Here is a 22068-nt window from a genome sequence, read left to right on the forward strand (position 1 = left end):
TAAATTAAAAACCCAACCTATCAGTACCTCCAGGTTTTAGAGTCTTGTGACTTCCTCCTGGAAGCAATGACGAAAATTTATTTACCCGGTAACCACTCTTAGTGTATGCAGCAGTATAACCCTGTGTGATGAGGAAGCAAACAAACAATAAATCAGTCTCCAATCTGTCACACAATAAACAACAACACATTCATGATGCAAGAACTGCATTTAAACATGCAACATAAAGTACAATCATGTTACTTACATTTGAAGCAATAACAAGATTCCTCTTGCCAAAGGGACAAACCACCATCAGCCACTCTTGCTGTAAGTCATCTGGAACATCGACTAGCCACTCTGACAACATCAGCTAGTGTGCACAAAATTAATAAAACATTAGTTATGTATGGTATGTTTTAAACTAACTTTACACCACAACTTTAAAGCAGCTGGCCAAAGTTGGTATGGTACGTAAAGCATACACTGTAAGTCGTGACTCTACTGACTTAGAATACCAAGGAAAAGCTTTGCCTTGACTGGGACTCAAACCCATGGCCACCAGACCACTACTTTTTTGTCAAGCAACACCTGGAAGTCTGGGGTGGGTGACCAACACAATGAAAAAAAAAAAAAGAAAAATAATGTGTATTGCTAGAAGCGGCAAGTCACACTACAACAGTGTACATGATGGTGGCCCAATAAGAGATGTTGTGATGTTGTGCAGCATTCTGTTAAATTCTGCAAAAGGAAAAACACTACTGAACAAGGCAGAAGCCACTTAGAAAGGGGCAGAAGACAGAAGTAAAGGGTACAGCAAGCAAAATAGTCAGCCATGTCTCCACCTGACAGCTCCAGAATGGCACCTGATGTTGTGTTACAAAGAAAAACTTAAATCAAACCTAAGATGACCAAACAATCAATTTTAACAGTTAGAATGACCCTAGAATAATAGAAATACTGTAAGGGAAGTTGGAATAAGAAAAAATTAAGAATAGAATAAGAGAAACCACATACCAATGAGAACAACAATTAAATGTATTATTATTGTTCTCATGATACAGTGCATGTCTGTGGTTTCTCTAATGCGATTCAATCATCCACCTGATTGGATGCCCCACTAAAGGTGTAAATATTTTATCAAAATCAAAATAAGGAGATTTGCAAGTTGAAAAGGATGCCACAGCATAGATTGTAAAGCCAGAATTGGTATTACAATAAATGGTGCATTTATTCAAGACAGACAAAAACAAACCAACCTGATATGCATATGGGTTGAACTTTTTCTTTTTAAAATCACTCCTTTGTACTTTACTACATTCATCAGCAAATTCCATCCCCTGAAATTTAAGGAGTAAAACATGCATTAGAGGAATGACTACAGACTTGTGATACAACAAAGTTCTATGTATACTCCACAATGCACATGCAAATACGTACCTCAATTTCAACATCTTCAACTTCTAATGATCCTTCAACCAGTTTCCTTGCATAATTCATAAAGTCTTGTCTCCGTCTAAGAACACAATGCACATTGTAAATAGCTATAGAAGTCAAAATTGTAAATCAGACATAAAATAATAATTATAAAAATGGAGTCATAATAAATGCATTCAATTGTAGAATGACTTTTTACCACATAAGTGCAAAACACAGTATAATAATAATAATAATAATAATAATAATGATTTTTTAAATTTTTTTTTAACATACTGGCATGGTAATCCTTATTAACATATTCCAAGCTATTTACAAGTTAAGTTCTAATTCACATTTACATATTCCAAGCTATTTACAAGTAAAGGAAAAAACAAAAGTCCTAAACTTACAAAAAGCTTTCCTCATTTGTAATAATAATAATAATAATAATAATAATAATAATAATAATAATAATAATAATAATAATGATGATAATAATAATAATAATAATAATAATAATGATTTTTTAATTTTTTTTTAACATACTGGCATTATAATCCTTATTAACATATTCCAAGCTATTTACAAGTAAAGGAAAAAACAAAAGTCCTAAACTTACAAAAAGCTTTTCTCATTTGTAATAATAATAATAATAATAATAATAATGATGATGATGATGATGATGATGATGATGATAATAATTAAAAGACATGGGTTCATGGTCACAAGAGAAGAAGCTTAGACACCTGAGGATACAGGGTGGAGCTTGATTTTCTACCATCATTGACAAGATCACCTATTACTACCAACAGTACCTACATGCAAGAAATAACCAGCTACAACAGCTTTAACTCTGAGCTTTTTCTTAATAATAATAATAATAATAATAATGATAATAATAATAATAATAATAATGATGGTGATGAGTTGTCCATGGATTAGTAATTGAGAGAAGAAGAGTGAGGAGAAAACTATGAAGTATGGTCCCTTGAGGTGGGAACTGAAGGAGCAATATAAAGGATACAAGGTGCACCAGTATAATATTATCATGGATGTGCTAGGCGGCTGGTCGAAAGAGACAGAAATTAGTGTGCGATCACTGGTTGGGTGAAAGACTACTCAAGTCTTAGAGAGAATGCAGAAGGCGGTTTTATCAGAGACGCTGAACATTGCAAGAACTTTCAAAGTAGTAACATGATAATGTTATATTATACCAAGATTGATAGACCAGCCATGAATAGTTATTTGTATGAGTTTTAGATTTTCAGACATCTAGACTATGACTTTTATATATGTATATATATATTTTATTGATTTATTCACGTGCTATTTTAAGTTTCGCTTGGCTCACAGGTTACACTACGTGCCCTGTGTTGCTTTCTGATACTGTGCATACAGATAATTTTACAGCGCATAATAATAATAATAATAATAATAATAATAATAATAATAATAATAATAATAACTCAACTCTCTCCAAAGAGTATGCTTACAAGCAGCTGATAGTTACAAGAGATCATTATAAGTACTCTTTCTATCCAAGAACAATTAATTTTCAGAATGGAACAAACTCCCAGGGGAAATTGTATTGTCCAGTTCACTGGCTGCATTTAAGGACGGTGCCTACTAATACCGAAGTATTTTTGTGCGGTTTATGACTATGCGGGAAAAGCAGATCTCAGCAAGGCCTATTGGAATCCAATAAGAAAATTGGGGGTAACCACGCATTTTTCAGAGATAATTAAGCAATAATATCTCTAAAAAAACGCCAAAATATAAACAATGTATGGGATTTTTTCCTAAATTGAAGCTTAATTATCTCTGAAAAATGCATGGTTACCCCCAATTTTCTTTTGAGATACCAAAAGCATTTGGTAAGTTCTGCTTTCTAAGTATAGTTTTAAACCGTGCAAAAATATTCCTGTATTAGTAGGCACCACCCATAGGGAACCCGAGTATCTCCCGATGCGCAGAAGGTATGTGCAGTAACAATAGTAGGCACCGTCCTTAAAAACAATTTTTAACTCCTACTGACCTTTCTTATTTTTATTTCATTTATTTATTAATTTATTTATTTCAGTCTAAAATGCTCAAAAATAAAAAATTAAATAATACAATAATATTAGATTATTATTTAATAATAATAATAACAATAATAATAATAAATAATCTTGATGAGCGAAACAATATTTACATACACTGTATTAAATCAATTTTTTACAAACATACATTATTATAATTATTAAATAATAAAATCAGTCACTAACTAAAGGCTTTGATTTGTTGAATCAGATACAAAGAAACTTGTACCATCATGTACATGTACATGTACATTGTAGCTACTTAATGAAGGAGTATACCATACTTTTTCTGCTCTTCCAACATTCTTTTTCTCCGTAAATACTGGTCAGGAGTATTACTGGGTTTTGTTTTGTACTGGACCATCCTGCAGGTGGAGAACAAGACAGGTACATGACCATGAAATAATTAATGCTCCGCTTGAGTTGGTCAAGAAAAGTCAGTCAAGCAATGTTTCCTCATATGTGTAGGTCGCTTGTGTTTTAAACAAAAGCAATAAAAGCTTATTTCCTGTTTATAATAATTATTATTAAAAAAAAGCACTTTGCCTTAAAATATGCACCTAAGTGTCTTACTCTCCCTGCCTAAATAGAGCTTATTAAGAGCAATTTTAATTCAAGAGAAAAATTTCACATAGAATGATGGTCTTCCATAAAACTCTTCAATTAGGCCAAGTTGAGACGCCAAACTTTTCGTGAACCAAACTTAATTCAAACTAAGGTTGGCTCAAATAATGGCAATCTGGCCTTTTAATTCAGAAGCCGAACTAACACTGTAATTAGCCAAACTTAATTTACTTGAAGCAAAACAAATCAAAATGATAGCGGTTTTCAGATAAAGTGTAAACATGTGTATCCATTAGGTTGACGGCTCGTGAAAAGTTCAATGTCTGAATCAATGCCGTTACAAAGCTGAAATTTCCTGCTGAGCCAGGCAGGAAGAACGGCTGAGCCATTCCAAATTGAAGCAGCCATTCTCAACTGATTCGGACACCAAACTTTTCATGTATTTATTTCAAGTTTTTTGGTTTGGCTCATAAAAAGGTTCGGCGTCTGAACCGGGCCTTAGTCTCATGTTCAGGCAGCTCAAAAGTGAGTTGCTCATAATTATAGGAGGCCTGCAGAGTCCACCTCTTCTGTCTATTACAGACAGAATATTAACTGAAAAATCGGCCAAGCTGCTACATTGGCCAAAATAAAATTACTTTATTTAAGTATCAATGTATTTATTAATTATTTAGTGCAGAACACAAATTGGGACACTTTCCAGATCAAACTGGAATTTGGAAAATTATGTTGGTTTTTGAGGAGAGGAAAACTGGACTTCCTGGAAAAAACCTCTCGGGCAGGGACAAAAACCAACAACACACTCAACCCGCATATGATGAGAGTCCTGCAATTGAACCTGGACCACACTGGAAGGGAGCGAGTGCTCTCACCACTGCACCATCCCTGCTCCCCATGAAAAAATAAAAAGAACTTTTGCAACTCTTCTCACAAGTTCTCCCTCTCATGTACATGAGCCATTTGCACTCAAATGCATCAAGGGTTGCCCACAAGTCATTGTTCACAGAAGATACCAGGTGGTACAGTGGCTCTCACCCCTCCCCCTCTCCCTCCCCATTCCCACAATCCTTTTGTGCCCTATTCTCTACTCAGTGTATAAGAAATTGAGAAAACTTAATCTTTTTTCGTCACTGAATCAATTTTAATCTATTTTGCATATAAAGCATGAAGACAATATTATTGTCTGAGATTGGGTCACCTGATGCTTAATTAGTAAGCTCTAATTGATGGTTTGCATGTGATGTCATGGCGGCCATGTTGGTGGACAGGAACAAAGAGATTTTTCTCCTCTGGGAGTTACCTGCCATTTTTATGTAAACGTTGTGAAAAATTTTCTTTTGTTTTGTCCACCAACATGGCGGCGATGCAAACCACCTATACTGATTCTTATAATTTTACCTGGGGTGAGGTGCAGCAGTGTCGTTTGGTTCAGAAGAAACTGTAAATTGCGCGGCAAAAGATTCAGCAAGACGTTCCATCTTAACCACAGGCGAGAGAAAGTGTTTCAATTCAAGAATGTCAGCAAAATAATATACTGTGTTCCAACTTGTATTGCTTATACTTTCCTCTCGATCAAATCAAATGCAATAGTAAAAGCCTGTGTTTTGCAGGACAGTAAAGACTTCGTGTAAGTACTCCCTGTGATTCCCCTAAAACCTGAGCACGTGACACACTTGTGACGAGTAACGCCTGGTGAATTTCTGACTCCTTCTCTGTTTCCTGTTAAACGTAAACCCAATCTGTAGTCAAGATAGATGCTGTATTAATGCCAGAGTTGCTGTGCCCAGCTGGATGTGAGTATGGGCACGTTTGTGGAGTTCATGGGCCACAATATCTGGGTAAGCTAAAGCTTACGTTTTTCTACCAGTGGTTGTGCATTTTTTGATTAGATTCCTCTACAAAACTGCAGTAGTATCGAATTTCAGCTGACGAAATTCATGCACGTATACCAATTAATTTCTATGGATCTCTTTACTGTGGGTCTTTTTTCATGTGTAACACACGAGATGTAACAACGCCACCAAGCTTGTTGGTACCACTTAGCTATAGGGTGCTGGACTTCTCAGGTTGATTCAGAGGTGGCTAGGGAATATGTCCAATTGATGGGAATCGGTGATCGGAAAAAGCAATCAATAAAATTGAATTTAGTTAATTGTTATCGATTGGTATTGATCATTCTATAGTCACACAAAACCGTTGATTGACTGGTATCGATTGGAAAAAGAAGAACCAAGTTTTCTCAGCGCAAAGAACATCAGTAACTTGTTACATGTGCACACCATACAGTGTGACTCATAAATAAACAAAATAATAATAAAGTTATAAATAAAAGCTCGAAAATATACGTACATATCATTTAAAAAACTATAAAAAGCTATTGGTAAAAAAGTTACAGAGTCACTTCTCCTACAGTACAGTAGTTTCCCTTAAAAGGTTAATGGCTATTAGCCATTGTGACTTTCATAATTTAAAAATCATGAAAGTCACAAATTCCGAGTTCATAAGCGCGGTGCATGTTGGGATGGTGAATTCTGCTAATCGCTGATTTATCTTCAGTTGGTGATAAGACTTTCAATACAAGGTAGTGTGATACCTAAGGACATGTATCTGAATGAACAAACTTCTTCAAAGGGTCTTTCATTGATCAGGATAGAAACAGTGTACCTAAAGACTTCAAACAAGATTTGCTTCGACCCAAACAGAGGTTTTGATTTAATGCAGTTGAGGGAAAGGAGATTTGTGTGTAGCCATTAGGAATAGTGATGGTCCTAGAATACTGCCTTGAGGCACTCCAATAGTCCTAGGATAAGAAAGACCAGTCCCAATTAAGAAAATTTGGTCAGAGTCAGACAGATACACCAATTGAGAGCATTATCATCCAAGCCAACGGACATGAAGCAGTTTTTTTCAATACAAGTTGATGTTCGACAGTATCGATGGCCTTGCTCAGGTTGAGAAAAACTTCCCTTGTGATTGACCACTGTCCAAATTTTCCATTATTAAAGATGTTACATGTACGTGTACATGTATGTATACAAAGAGTTTCAGAAAATCTAACTTTTTTGTTGCAGGCAGCTATCCTGATCGCTATTGGTATTGCATTTATTCTCCTGATCATCCTGTGGTTGATATGTAGACACAGGTAAGTGCGATGTAAAAGATGCAAACCAATTCTGACCCTCTCCCCTTTTCAATGTACAGTTATCACCCATTTGTTTCAAAGTCCATCAAAAATTCCCTCAACATTGATAAAGAATCGAAGGGAGGGTGGGGGAGGGGGGAGATAATTAGAAAAAATGTTGTTTGCACTGAGTGTCCCAAGTGTTTTTACAATAGACCATTTCCCAGTTGCTTTGAACCTCATTATGAAAACAAGGCTAAGTGCAAAGTTTTTGTTATGAAAATTAGTTTTTATTCATATGCAAACAAAACTAATTTTCATACGAAACGTTTTGCACTTAGCCTCGCTTTCATCGTGAAGTTCACAGCAACTCGGAAATGGACTATTGCTTGTACATGTAGCTGGAGTCACCTAAGCTCCATCATACCAATACCATGGCTGAAACATGAAAGCCTATTGATTGAAACAACAGTTTTAATTTATTTAAGAGTGTTTCATGGGTGCAGATCCAGATCCATCCACCACTTTAAGGGATGCCGATTCTACATGTACTTTTTTCAAATGCTAAGATTTTAAGACTTGCAATAAAGCTTGCCAAGATACATGTACTTACATGTGATTTGTAATTAACAATTCTTTCTGCAGCCCCTTTTTAATAAATACCTCTTGAAGTTTAGTCATGTGCAATTTTGTCAATACGCAGATTATATGTAAGTACAGTACATGTGGGACTGTAAATATTTTATTCATAACTTGAAGAACAGATATGTATTAAAATTTAAGTAGCAATACATGTATTAAAGTTCAATAAATAAAAATTGTCTTTCTGAAGGAGACGGAATCAGTTTGATTACCTTGCCCTTGCTGAGGATAAATCTTTATCAGAGAAATGGGATGAGGAAAGGAGAATACAAAAGAGAGCAGAAAGAGGTAGTGTGCATAATTTGTTGTACACATGGCATACTGTAGAACTTATAAACATTTACATTATTTTGTAGCGTTTTATGAAGGGCAAGGGCCCAGTCGCATAATTGAAGGAACTCAAGATGCAGGTAAAGGGGGGTTTTCTGCAACCGTTCACTGCACTTTGAAGCTCTCTTTATGGTGCACTTCTTAATTCGGCCATCAACCAACTGAACCATTGTAGTATACAGTACAAGAAATATTATCCAGTTGCCAAAAGTTTGTGGCTACTGACATGTATGGATGTCTTAATCAAATTGCTTTGTACACCTAGGTCCAGACAGTGGGCAAATTGACTGAACATTACTTTAATGTACTTGAACTGCAAGTTTTATTGAGTATGTACAGCATATCTCAACTGAGTTTTTCATTGTGCACGGTAATGAAGTTAAATACTAAAAGATTTTTGCCCATGAAAATCAGTTTCCCGCTGGCACTGCACCTGCATGTAAAACCTCATGTTTTAAAACTCACGGTAATCAAATTAGTTGTAAGAATAATAATAAGTCATACATGTATTAACCTTTTGTTAGGCCATCAAGTTTGAAAAAAAAAAAGTGCAGGGTATCTGCAATCAGGGACTTTACCCAGGGTCTGTAGTCTAACAATAGACCAGTTAAATTAATATACTTTGGGAGACAAAAACCGCCTGGGGCAGGGCTCTATGATACAGTATGTAGTGTACATGTAGGAGGAAAACACACAATGTGTTGATAGAAACAATACTTAATTATAACAAATATGATTATTATTCTTTTGCTATAATTATTATTTTAATGTCATCTAATCAAGAGAAACATTGTTTGACTGTTGATCTGCTCCACAGATACCATGTTACTGAATTGCTATTATTACTTGAAGGACTCCAAAAAGTACAGTTTCATTGACCATTTACCTGACATAGGTACTGTTAAAACACTTACATATATATACAATTTTATCTTTTACCCATTACTGGCAACTTTGCAGTCTGGTCATTTTCATCTCTACGTAAAATGATTAATTTGACTGAAACGTTTCTTCACACCTGTTTACAGGGAGTCGAATGAACAAGCAGTGGTTTCTTGTTCGTGACAGTCAGCAAGACATAGATGCACTGTTAACGTTAGTGCCATGGAGCACAAAATGTGCGATTTCCTTTACCAAAGGGACAAAGAAAACATTGAAAGAGCTTTTTTCACTTTTACAGGTTTGTGCTACAACTTACGTAGATCTACGTACAGCTGTGCTATCATGATAATCATGTGATTTTCATGATGTGCCGTACATGTATAAATGATAATGATGATGATGATGATATGTCAGCAATGATTATGAAATCATGTAAATGTTGTTGTTGTTGTTGTTGTTGATGATGATGATGACGATTATAATATCATGATGATGATGATGACCTGATTTCCCCTAATCCTTTTCACTTTTATCTTCCTTGCCAGCATCCATACTTATTTCCTGTAATGGATATAGACTTTGTGTTTGAGCATAACCTGGTAATGTTCATTCATCCATTCCAATCAGGAGGATCATTAAAAGATATCATTTATGGGGTATGTTTCATCATCTTGTTTATTCTCCATCTTTCTTAACGTTTAACATTAACTAAATTTGGTTTTTACTGCCAGGTCATTTATAACAGCAGTGCACATTGCCCAGTGCTATTGTGCACAGTAGTTTTCTGCCTCATGCATGCTATAAATCATATTTCTGTCCATTAAGGTGGCTCTATATCATTTCTTCAGTTTTCACTGGTAGTGATCTGTATTTTTCTTGATGTTCTGGTTCCTTTAACCCTGTAAAAATATCTCGGTTAAGACATAGTTTTGAGTACCTATGTCCTTATGCTTTGCTAAAAACACCATTACAACTGGTCAACCACGTTTCCATGGCAACCATTGGATGATACATCTGCTGATTCCTTCACTCCTAGCTAGTTTCAATGCGGGTTTGTCTGAATTTTGCGCGGTAAAATTTCGCTTTTTTTTTTTTTTGTAAAGAAGAGAGAAACTCCAATTAAAGTATCTCCTCGTAAACTCAAAACAAATTCTGTACATACGTTTGGCCAATTTCTGCAATTTTCGTTTTTGCCAATAAATTTTATTGCAGTTGTCCATGACTTGTGAAATTCTCCCTAAGGTTTTTTTGGAGTACAAATACCAGCTTATTAATCCTAAAATTGAGCCAATTTTCAGAAAAATTCACAGTGGAAAACTCGTTAAAATAGCCTTACTTTTCAGGCTGAAACTGGCCTTGTTTCGTGCACCAGTATATAATGAAAATTCAAGTATCAGTTAGAAAACTGCGTGCGCTCGCGCCATTTTAGTACCCAGTCGCCACGCGCCAAGTAAAGTTCTGTATGGAGTCACCTTAAGATCACTTGCTACATATATACCACTTGTGTATGCATCCATGTTGACATTATTTTCCACCAGTTCAAACAAGTAAGTAATTTGGTGTGCCTGGTCATTGACACATGCAAAGATAATAAATCACGGTATGTGAATAATTTTTTTGACAGTTTGGAAGAGTTTTACCTGATAGTAGAAGGCTTCACAAAGTAAAATATAAAATAGTGTATTTTGTCATGGTTTAAGTTATAAATAATAATTATCTTCTAGCCTGTGATCAAGTTACTTGATAGATCTATGATCTTGACTATGAAGAAATAAGCTAACATCTTGAGAAGCAGAGTAAAGAGATTCAAAATGCTGAGAAAAAAGGCTTCAAAAGGGCAAGAATGCTTAATTACATGTACTTACCTTTTAAAGTCCAATGCCGTTGTTAAAATTAATGATGTAAAATGTGCAACTGTAGATGAGTTGAACCATAAGCTGTCCATGAATCCTGTGTGGATCTACTGTAAATTATCTTTTTTTCCATAAGTACTGCACTTCTTCCTTCTTTTAATTTCCAGTCTCGCCCACGGTCATCATGGGAAGACAAATACCAAGTAAAGGGGAAATCCTTAACACTTACACAGATACGGAACTATGGAAGGCAAGTCTTAGAGGTAATACACTCTGTTGTAATCTGAGAGCTTTTTGCTTTGTCAGGTGAGGATGGCATGAGCTTTGTGTACAAAGTGTGATAAGCACTAGGTAGTCCTGGTGTATAGAGCTCTACACTATTTTGTTCGTTTAGAAATTCATACATTCAATTAATACAATGATTATTACTTAGTACCTATTCATTCTGTGGTTGAAGTTACAGCATCTTTATTTATTTATTTATTTTTCTGGTTTGAAAATTTCTAACCAAATGAAAAGTAATTTAATCCACAACATAATATTATACTTCATTGACCATGGTCTGTTGTAAAAAAAAAATATACAATCTGCTTGGTTTGATTATTATCACTGTCCGCTCACTTTTAATTATATTTGTACATTTTACAATGATCATACATGTATGTTCCATATCCTTAAGAACTAAAATTTATTTTGTTTAGCTTTCAAGTTTTTATTTTGAATTCATTCTCTATAGACAAGAATCAACTTGACTGGGTCTTTTTTTTGGTATAGTTTAATAGTTATTGTAAATTACAAAATACATGTAACACATGTATAATAATTATTGCAATCTTTTTCTCAGGCTTTGTTATATTTGCATGATAAAGGCCTCCCACCGTGTGGCCATGTGCACTCTGGAAATATATTTATTGTCAAGGGAACTTCCAAGTGAGTCAACACCCTGTGAAAATTAAATTATAAAATCAGTTTGAAAATAAATTGTATTCATATAAACTAGTTTTTGAAAGCCATATGGAATGCATAGAGCTTGCGCGCAGACTACAGTAAATTGTGTTACTAAATAATTATTGCACTGCTCTGTTCTTATAATTGTGTGACACCAATCTACTTGTATGAGCTAAAACTACAACTGCTCTACTGGCATTAGTTATAAGCCATTTTGTGCAAAAAAAAAAAAATGTCTTACACTGTCTTTACTGTATAATCTATTATTATTATTATTATTATTATTCTATACAGGCTTTCTGGCTTTGAAAACTGTCTGATGGGTTGGAAATCAAGGCTCAACCCTACCATAAAGAAACTGTTTAAAGATAAAAAGGGCAATGTTGATGTCATTCAATTTGGTAAGAGCATGCATGTCCATTGCTTCAAAACTTAGTAACGTTTGTGATTAAATTTGATTGCGATTATATGAATCCAGGCATACGTTACGTAGAGTTTGCTTTTCATAAATTTGTGCTCATATTTCAGGTCACCTGTTGTATGAAATGTTGGCTGGTTATGAACTAACGACAGCAGAACCAAACAAAGAGCATTTAATTAACTTTAAAAATGCACCAGTTGTGGAGGTTTGAAATAGTTTTTTTATACTTTTTTATCCAGGTCACACTCAGTCTGTCTGTTATATACAGCCCAGATTATTTCCACCTGTATGCCCTCTTCTCCCGTCCCCCACCCTTTTATTCTGGACCTAAACCTTAAAATATTAATGATCACTCTTTTGCAAGCTAAATTAGCATTCTGTAGATGAGATCTGTATAATGCTGTATACATTTTAAATGCGTGTATCTTTCTTAGTAATTCTTAAGTGGAAAAAATGTACATGTTTAGATGCAGTGATTATCTAAAAAAATTAATAATTAACGATTTCAAGGAATGCTACAACTGTAAGTGGTATTACTACATTAATTTTTTGATTGCATTTACAGTTTTGGGATCAGGCTGGGGTGAACTGCCAGAACAATGATACTTTTGTTGTATATTTTCTACTTACAGGTTATCAACTTTATCTTCTTCAATGAAAGTGAAATGTATCCATCGTTGGATGAGGTACGTTTAAGTGACTCGCCTGACTGCTTTCTTTTTTACAAAATTGCTAATAACAGTTGCGCATAATTGGACGATGACCTGACAAAATTTGGATTGCCCATTAGTCATAAATTGAGGTTAGACATTGACAGAAATGACATGTTTTTACACCATAGCTGGCATATGACATCAAATGTCCCTTGATTCTATATGAGCCTGCATTTAATAAGCAGTCACATGCACTAGAGCATTCTTTGAAGATGTCCGTTGTATACAGGTTTGACTGTAACAACACAATTAAAATTAATGAAATGCAGCACAAAATTGCCGACTGTTTATTTTCTTAAAGTGACAAACAGATTTTTAGTACATACACTGTATATTACTGTGGATACAAAGTTCTCAGGATTGAAATGAGGAAATCCAGCTCTATCCAAGCAAACTCGCTGCATTGAGGCAGTGTCCTGAGGTCCTGTATAATCATATTTTGTGCTTTTAAAACGGACTCTACAACAGTGATTTTTACAGATTTGTTCTTGCAATGTTCTTCCTTATTGACCATTTAGTAGCGGGTGCCCCCTTAATACGTATATGACTGTAATTCGTTTTCTTTTCAGCTTGTCAGTCATTCATTTTTCAAAGGTGGTGACATCAGTGGGTTACAAAAATTTAACCCTGGTCCAGTAAGTACTTCGTGTATTGTTACACCTCATTTCCTTTTTGTCCAGTTTCCTCTCTTTACTCTCCTTTTCGTTTTTATTTTTCTTCTTTCCTCTTCTTGCCTCTTCTGTTTTGTGGTCTTTTCCATATGTCTTTTGTCTCCTCCCTTTCTTGTCTTGCCTTTTCCTTTCTATTTCTTTTTTGTGTCATGATAACATTCACGTACAGCTGTACAATGTTTCTTTTTAATGTTTCAGGTCCGTTTCAGTTCAAGTGTTAAACAGCTCCTTAAACTTTGCAGAAAGGAAGGCGAAGATTTTCAGAGGTAAATAGGTATCCTCTATTCATAATGTGTACTGCTGATTAATATCATCAGTCTGGTGGCACACTACAAACGAGAAAAAATTAATGTAAAGAATTTTTTAGACCAATTTCTCGTGTTATATTTTTTCCACAGGTTTGTACTTAATGATTGTATCCAACACTGCTTAGTTACCCGTCTTAAATGCATTAAAGCTATATTCATCTGTGGTCTTTTCCGAGTCGTTATAACCAGTTCTTTGTTAATTTAACCGTTTTCTTGTTTCATTTGCAATGCAAAGAAAACGAAAACCGTCGACAAAGAGAGCAAAATCAGATGAAGTCTCAGTAGTCCACAAAGAAAGAAAGATTTCCAAGTGAGTTTGGGAACTTTAGGTTACATTCGTCTATCTGTCTGTCTGTCCGTCTGTCTACCTACCTGCCTGTCTATCTGTCTGTCTGTTTTAATTTTCTATCGTGTTTTATTTGGCGCATTCTTCTTCTGAATGTTATCAATTTTGTACACTTGTTTGTTTTCCTAAACAAACACAATTTTATTTACCCCCTCAATTATCTTTTCAGATCCAAGAGCAAGAGACAATCTGTAGACAAAACAGCAGACATCCCGGCGGTTCAGTTTCACCCACATGCCTCTTCTCCTCCCAAATTTCATCCTCTTCCTCCTAAATTTCCACCTCCCCCTAAATTTCCACCTCCTCCCCCTAGGGAGGCCCCACCCCCTCCCCAATCAAAACGTCAGTCCTTTTCTGAGAGTGCTCCACCGAAGCCTCCAAGCAGACCTGGCCGAGGAGCTTTGTTGAGTCAGATCCAGAAAGGGGCCAAGCTTAAACGAGCGGTTACAAACGACAGAAGCGCGCCTCGAGTGTGACGCGCGCGAACACTGATGGCACGTGAGAAGACGTTAGCGATAAGGTTATGCGGCAACGCAGTACGGTCAATTAAGTACTCTGACAGCGGAAGATAATGTATTGAATTTGAGGATGTTCGTGATTGAATTTACGAAGGAAAATTTGTGTTTCTGACTTTATCCGGGTAGTGAAGATTAGAATCACAACATACTCTGGTCAGAACATGTTTTCTCGTTTTTATTCTGAATAATTGAATCCACGCAACAGCAGGCCATCATTCATTATTACATCGGACAGCCCTGGGTATAAACAAGCCTGCACTCTGATTGGCTACTCATTAGCAGACTATCAGCCAATATCCTGAGGTTTTGTAGAGCAGAGCTCCTTAATGGTGGAGAAATTTGAACAAATTACCGAAAATACGGTTTTTTATTTGTCAGGGTTTATACAGACTATACAGACAAGCTAAAACAGATAGATCTGTTCTTAATTTTTAAGCTAAATGTTGAATGGAAAGCAACAGAACAAGTTAGCTAACCGAATCTTATCTACCGAATTTCTGAGTTCAAATTACTAGCTGGCCTCCAGAAAACGAAAGGATTATAACTTCCAGTGTTACGAAACACCGAGGTGAAATTTCACGTAAAAAGCAATAGTTTCCATCGTAATTTAATCCTAAAATCCGAGGTGTTTGAAGCCATCCAGGGAGACATTCACCCAAACAAACCACTGGTTGCCATTGAAATGAACTGAAGGCCACTGACTTGGTGCTTCACGCCCGGTTGGCCCTAAGCTGATCACATACAACTCCCTTGAGTAGAATAACCCGCTGTTTGTTACATTCTTTGTTTTTTCTAAAACATATAGAGTGTCGTAAAACCAAAACCAAAGTAATTTCTCTGGCCAGTCGCAACAGATGTAAACAGCACAATCAGCTAATCAGAACTCGAAGCAAATACATGTAACCTGCGTCAAGCGCGGGAAAAAGCACGATTGGTTTTGGTCTAGCTTCCTATTGGTTGAGAAAATGGCGCGAACTTTGCCAACCAATTATAGAGTCTAGAAAAGCAAAACCAAAGCAAACGCGCAATTACTTTCGATACTCTAAACCGTTGTAATTGCACTGCCTTACTTTGTTAAGTGGTTTTGACCCTTTCTGTTTCTGAGAGTTGTATGAAACGTGAAATGTTGTTTAAACAAAGTGACGTCACTTGAACTCGGGGATACCAGTACCCGACTGTGCTTGAAGGTAATATGAAGGTAGAAATTGCTGCCCAAATTTGCAAACGTTTTTAAATAATTAACTATAAAATGAAGAAAAGTTAGCATATTATACACTTTAATATATTAATTGCTTGCCATGGATGCGTGTAGAAAGGAACAAGAAAAAAAAACTTATTATGAAAGTTTTATTGACAAATAGTGTAACGGTTTGATCAGAGCCTGTTTTTGCTACAAATTTATTTATTCGCTTAGTTTAAGCTGTTAAGTACTATTTAATGAAGAAAAATCCGTAAATTAAAAATTTTCTTTTATATTTACTAACATAATGTATGAAAAATGCGTATAGAAAAAGCAAAAAAGTGATTTTAAGAAATCTACGTTTTGCCCTCTGATATATGTGTTTGTCGATTAGGACCCCAAAATTCTAGACTTTCGAGAATCCGAGAAAATCAGACACAGCGTATTAATTACTTTGATGCTCAAATATTTTCTTATTATAAATATGGTAATTATAATTAGTAATTTTAAGGAAGCTTATTTTTGGATTTTATTTTTATTACTTGAGGCTTTTGAAGTGCAGCGCTGTGTGACTATGTTCAATAAAACACATCCTGGTTTTTCGTACTTGAATTATCTTTAACTAATATTGCGTCACGTCATTTGCTTTTCCTCCGAATGGAAGCTCGCAGTTACAGACTCGATACATTTTGGACCACTCGATGCTTCGATTAACTCTTCTTTCTCTTTCTCTGATACTTGCTATTTTTCCAAGCTGTTCTAGATGTTTCATGTAGCTAGCCAGATTCTCTCTGCTGCTCACAGTTGCTTGATGATGTGGATGCGCTTCCTAATATTTGCCCTTGGGGCACAGTCATCTGTGTCCAAACATTGATTGTTGATGTTTTAATGCAAAGAGGAAGGTGATGGCATTCATTGTCAGTGTCTGGAGTAGAGTGTCATACGTTTCTTTTGTTTCTGGTGATTCGTTATTGTAACGCCCTCAAATTATGAAAAAGTAAATGAATTAATCAAACTACATAAAATAAATTTAAAAAAAAAAAACATTAAATCATATCTTCATGCGCCACCCCGCTTCCCCATCATCTTAGACAAGGACCTGCACAGGGATAGCTCCCCACAGCCTTGTCTCGTAATCACATAGAACTGGGAAGTGAGAAAGAAGGATGTGAAAGAAGTGGATTTGGAGTTTAAACGACATGTCTTTTAAAATGATAATCCCTAGGTTAAAAGAAGATATTTTACTAAAAATGTCTATTGATATTTAGCTGTATTGCCTTTGTTAAAGTAAATTTCTAGGATTTTTTTCACGATCCAAATTCGAATTAGCTTCCCACGCAGTCGTTTTTTTAGGGGACCCGTATTACTTCCTCCCCATACCAGTCCCCTAAAAACGACTGCGTGGGAGCGTAAATTCGAACATGAATTTCAAATTTATACCGTCAATATTTTATTCAAATATCTTGTCACACGCACTATGCGATGTTGACAACTCAGTCTACAAGTTGCCTTTATAGTGTGGGTAGGCGTTTAAAAAACATTTTCCTGATGCATAGGGTCTTATCATCAAAGCCAAACGTAACATTCTGTTGCACCAAGATATAAACAAAGTGCACTGTTTGCCAGTATTTTCGGAGACTATAGTCAGGTGGCCTCATATGACCAATCACATGTTGAATCTAATACTTAAGCATGACCGTCTAATAAAGAGCATACAAAATAAAAATGGCCATAGAGGGAGAAACATTTTAACTCGTTTTTCTTCAATGTCAAGTCGTAAGTTTCGTTCAATTTCGCGTTTTGGCCATAGCTGCGGCCGATTTCTTTCACCCGGCTAATATATGTGGTAATTGAAATATAATATTTTACGAGGTGAAAGTGTTTTCATAAACATCTGATGCTAAACAATACTATGTATAAAAAATAGGAAAACCTTTTTTGTTTCAATTATTCGTTGCCGCCAGTGTTGGTGGATCGCAAATTACACATTTTTTATTTCGAAACTATTAGATGTGCGGCTAAAGCCTAAACGTTTCCCTTTTTTCATTTAAATCATTCAGTATATGTTATTTAAACGGAGGAGAAAATAATTCATACTCCACATTTTTATTTCGTAGCATTCAGTCAAGTCGATTGGTTGCTTCTGTGGGAAGAAGCACTGAGTTTGAATAAATTTGTAGATGTCATTGTTAGAATCGTAAAACTCGAGTTCAAAGGAATATATAGAATCAGCATGTTAAAATTAATTAAAACAGATGCGCTTTGTTTCACAGGAGGATTTTTATTTCCTCGTTAACTGATCATTTTTCGTTTTGATTTTCTTTGCGCGTATATTCTAAACGCACAATGCTCGTGACAAGATTTTTCTAGTCTTTATCTCGGAGCTCATAAGCCCACTAATTCATTATCTTCTGTCAAAAAAATGCAAATATCTCATGGAAAAATTGAATATGTTGAACACCTACTCCGGAAAGACATCTGCTTTTAGGTTTGAAAGTGGCGCTCTGCGACAAAAATTGTGTTTGCATGTGTTTCAGCAAAGCTTCAATTAGAACTTTGTGGCCTTAAAAGGTGAGCAATGAAACCAGCTGTTGCCTCAATATGACCTTCACTTAAGGCCGGTTTCAGTCCTCGACATACAAGAAACATTTCATTTTTCATGGCAACCCAGCGACTTGAACTCAAAGAATATCATGTTGGGGTACTGTTCTTAATTATTGCGGATCAACTGATTCGAGTAACCTGTTTGGCGTCCTCTGCAGCTCCTACTCAAAGCTCCATAAAATGTACGGAGATTTTATGCAGAACTTTCAACAATGACGATCAAAGAAAACAGAATTTTAGTAAATTGGACAAGATTTTTCCCAGTACATCCGTAATGTACAGCGCAACAGAAACACGAACTATTTATAAGATTGCAAACACGACCAGGCAGGGAAACAGTGGTTGTTCTAACGAAAGGACTGGATCCACTTGTCCACGATTTGTCGATAAATATTCGTCATTTTATCTCAAGGTAGGTTCATGAAAATATATCTGAAATTTAATTGCATGGTCACGAAATCCCTTTTATAATATTTAGAAATTCGCAAGTATTGTTTAATACAAAGCCGCAGGGTTAAATATTTTAGTGACTGTTTTTAAATATTTAAAATCTTCCTCTATAACTTACCCACAAAGAAAAAGCGAGCTTACATTCAATGTGATAAATTTTGCATTGGAAATTAGAAAATTATCTTCCAAAATTGCACAGCTACTAAATGTTTAATTCTTTGATTTTGGGTAGAAATGAATGTATTGTGGCCTGGATGTGAATTGCCTGATGTATTTATGACTCAACATTACAGTTGTTTTTTTTTTTTGCATGATAATTCGTGTTTATGTGGTTACAAGTTCTTGTAAATTGTGCGCACGTTTGGAGCTATGTTTTAAACCGATTGTTTCGCACTTTTTTTTTTCAAATTGTGGAATTAGCAAGAAGCGATGAACGCTGTACACGGGAAAACAAAAAAATACTTTGAATACTTTTTCAGTAAGTGACACAGGCATACTCGGAAAAAGAAAATCCGAGTTCTCCCAACAGTAGTCGAACCTAAGACCTTCTGATTATAGATAACCATTTGGAATGCTACACCACTGAACTACAGGAGACTCGAGGGAGCTAAGACATTAAAGTCGCGGTTCATGTCACAAACATCCTACATAATGCTTGGATTTGAATGTCGATGAGTGGTATATGTTTCGAATATATTAAAAAAACGTGATAGTATGTTTTATTTTAAGCCTGGTGAATAAATGATAGAGGTAGTTTTCCAGCCAGTGAATAGGCTGCCCGAGAAGTTGTAGAATTAATTATCAACCTCTGCTTCTTTGACCGTTTGAAATTCACTAGATTCCACTTACTAGTAATATACGATTTTTGCAGAGCGCATGAAACTGCACCAGATTCTCGCATTTCTCTTGCTTTCGTGCCCTCTTGAAAATCTCTGCTCGGTTCTTGAGAACAAAATAATAGAGCGAGTCTACCCCGACTGGGGAGAGGTTTGTCGTGTGCAGTCACGTAACCAGCCGTAACCTAACCAGAGTCCTTTCACATGCACAAGGGATGAAGAGAGAGGACCCTGGGAACGAGTTTGTAGTTAATCAAACATTATTATTATTATTATTATTATTATTATTATTATTATTATTATTATTATTATTATTATTAATATTATTATTATTATTATTTATTATTATTATTATTATTATTATTATTATTATCATCATTATTATTATTATTATTATTATTATTATTATTATTATTATTAAAGCACTTTTTGATTTTCGTGATTTTGATTGGTTTAACAGATTGGCGGCTGGTTAATGCTAGGAATCGTTTTGGCGGGAATAACAGCGTTGGTTGTCACTCATGTCTTGGGTATGAGAAATATGCGGCGACCCCGAAGGAGACAGCTGTCACGCATTCTCTGGGTGGAAGCTCTTACAAAGTCTAAGCTAGCCAGATTCGTTTAGAACCACGCGTCTGTTGGAGATTAAAATCATAAAGAAACAGTACGAAAACACGATACTGCGGCTGCTGCCGTTTTGAATATGTTCCAGCTCAGATGAAGATTACCAGTTGACCTGGGTTTTTATAACATTGACTCATGCACCAGCATCTGACCTGCCTCGACGGGACAATGCTCCTTGTATACAAGTGTATTGGCGTCATCCCTGTCAGCATCATTGGATATTATTGTTTGATAATCCGACAATAGTAAACTAGGAAAAGTCCGCCGTGAGCATCAGGTCAGCAGGTCCTTTCCTGCATGTGACATTTTTCGTAAAAAGTTCCATTTCTATAACTTTACTCAAGGTGAAAACTGTTCCGAATGTGAACAAAGGCCACCACTGATAGGCCAACAAAACTACCGTGAAAAAGAAAACTGGTAGAAAGAAAAATCTAAAAGATCTAAAAATGTCAAAAATTTCGCTTGCGATGCGGAAATTAGAAAGAAACGTTAGTTTACATGTTGCATGATGCCAGTTTGGTTGCAGTGAGGTATGAGTCAAAAACTGGAGAAAACAGCGCCTTCAGATGATGACACTCAGGAGAAAATGGATCCAGTAATCAATATACCAATAGTAATCAGGGAACGTATGACAGAAATAAAATCACAAAAATTGACCCTATCGATATCAATGTAATTGCATCAACCGCCAAATGGTAATCGATGCAAATTTATCATTAACATTTTGAGTTTAATAATATCGGGCCATAATGTGTATAATAAAGGTGCCTTCACTGGTAAAACTAAATACAGTCATGGTTTTAACAGTGGCCAGCTGATGTTTACAAATTCGTGCTTTTACGTCCATAACAAATTTCCATCTACATTTTGTCAAAAACGCGTCATAAGGCCTCTGAACGGTCGCACAACACCATGCTCGCCGTGTTCAACTAAAGAGAGACGCCTGGTGACGAAGCACTGGAGACGTACACTCGTCAAAGGCGACTTTTGTTCGGAAGCTAATATAGACCATCATCTTTACTTCCAAATCTTTTTGAGAATCAGAAATGCTGCAGAAACCTTGCCGCCAAGATTTACGGCGCTTAAGATACTCCATTCTGGTTGAGTATATTTACCTGGACTTTTGAGAGCGGGGCCACCCACAATCATGGTCAATCATGCTTCTCTGACAGTGCAGTGCGAATGCTCTTTTGTCGTTCAAAGTTGAGAATATAAAACAAAACGTTGCGTAGTATTTTTTCCCCTCTCCTCTCTCTCTTTTCTGTCTCCTTTTCGTTTCTCTTCTGCATCATTCTAAACCTTCTCGGGGCCATTAAACCCGCGATTCGGTGTCTAGTCGTTTCACGGGAGGCGCTCAAGTTTGCATCGGTCACCTTTTCAAACTGCAAACTCGGATACATGATTAATGTGTCATACAACCAGAAATGGTGCGAGTTGATCTTACTGGTGGACTTATAACAATGGTGGCCAAAGACAGTTCTTCTGCTACTTCTGGGATGTCTTAATCTGTTGCACTTTCCTGGGATCCGTCTGCGCTGGGATAAGTACTGTAACTTTTCCTCCCTAGTCAGAAATGTG

At 35.9% G+C, this 22068-nt stretch overlaps 3 protein-coding genes and 1 long non-coding RNA gene across 8 annotated transcripts in view; 2 read left to right on the top strand and 2 right to left on the bottom strand.

Annotated features, from left to right (window-relative positions):
- The window catches only part of LOC146468102 (snurportin-1-like), a 32138-nt gene extending 26561 nt beyond the window's left edge, over positions 1–5577 (bottom strand). For all 5 annotated transcript variants that reach the window (XM_085124914.1, XM_085124915.1, XM_085124911.1 and 2 more), the window contains exons 1-6: positions 5442–5577; positions 3764–3844; positions 1420–1495; positions 1239–1319; positions 248–352; positions 28–121 (exon numbers count right to left, since the gene is read on the bottom strand). In XM_085124914.1, the coding sequence (XP_084981040.1) occupies positions 28–121; positions 248–352; positions 1239–1319; positions 1420–1495; positions 3764–3844; positions 5442–5521 (517 nt within the window). In that variant the 5' untranslated portion in view covers positions 5522–5577. The remainder of the gene's footprint in view (positions 1–27; positions 122–247; positions 353–1238; positions 1320–1419; positions 1496–3763; positions 3845–5441) is intronic.
- Positions 5578–5711: 134 nt separating this feature from the next.
- On the top strand, positions 5712–16582 carry LOC146468104 (slowpoke-binding protein-like). Its single transcript, XM_085124909.1, has 15 exons — positions 5712–5881; positions 7115–7185; positions 7997–8094; positions 8954–9031; positions 9165–9316; positions 9564–9674; positions 11039–11134; positions 11716–11801; positions 12114–12220; positions 12348–12445; positions 12873–12926; positions 13523–13588; positions 13823–13890; positions 14168–14242; positions 14448–16582. The coding sequence occupies exons 1-15, from the start codon at positions 5843–5845 to the stop codon at positions 14752–14754; spliced, it is 1506 nt and encodes a 501-aa protein (XP_084981035.1). The 5' UTR covers positions 5712–5842; the 3' UTR covers positions 14755–16582.
- On the bottom strand, positions 15249–17703 carry LOC146468105 (uncharacterized). Its single transcript, XR_014867574.1, has 2 exons — positions 15829–17703; positions 15249–15793 (listed from the first exon to the last, which is right to left on the bottom strand). It is a non-coding gene; the product is annotated as an uncharacterized LOC146468105 (long non-coding RNA).
- A 921-nt stretch (positions 17704–18624) lies between these two features.
- LOC146468106 (uncharacterized) lies at positions 18625–21677 on the top strand. The gene is made up of 2 exons (XM_085124921.1): positions 18625–18992; positions 20327–21677. Exons 1-2 carry the CDS (start codon positions 18636–18638, stop codon positions 20489–20491), a joined length of 522 nt encoding a protein of 173 aa, XP_084981047.1. The 5' UTR covers positions 18625–18635; the 3' UTR covers positions 20492–21677.
- Positions 21678–22068: the final 391 nt, after the last annotated feature.

This window comes from Pavona decussata, unplaced genomic scaffold (assembly GCF_977016875.1).
Source record: "Pavona decussata unplaced genomic scaffold, jaPavDecu1.1 SCAFFOLD_133, whole genome shotgun sequence".
NCBI classification, from domain to species: Eukaryota; Metazoa; Cnidaria; class Anthozoa; order Scleractinia; family Agariciidae; genus Pavona; species Pavona decussata.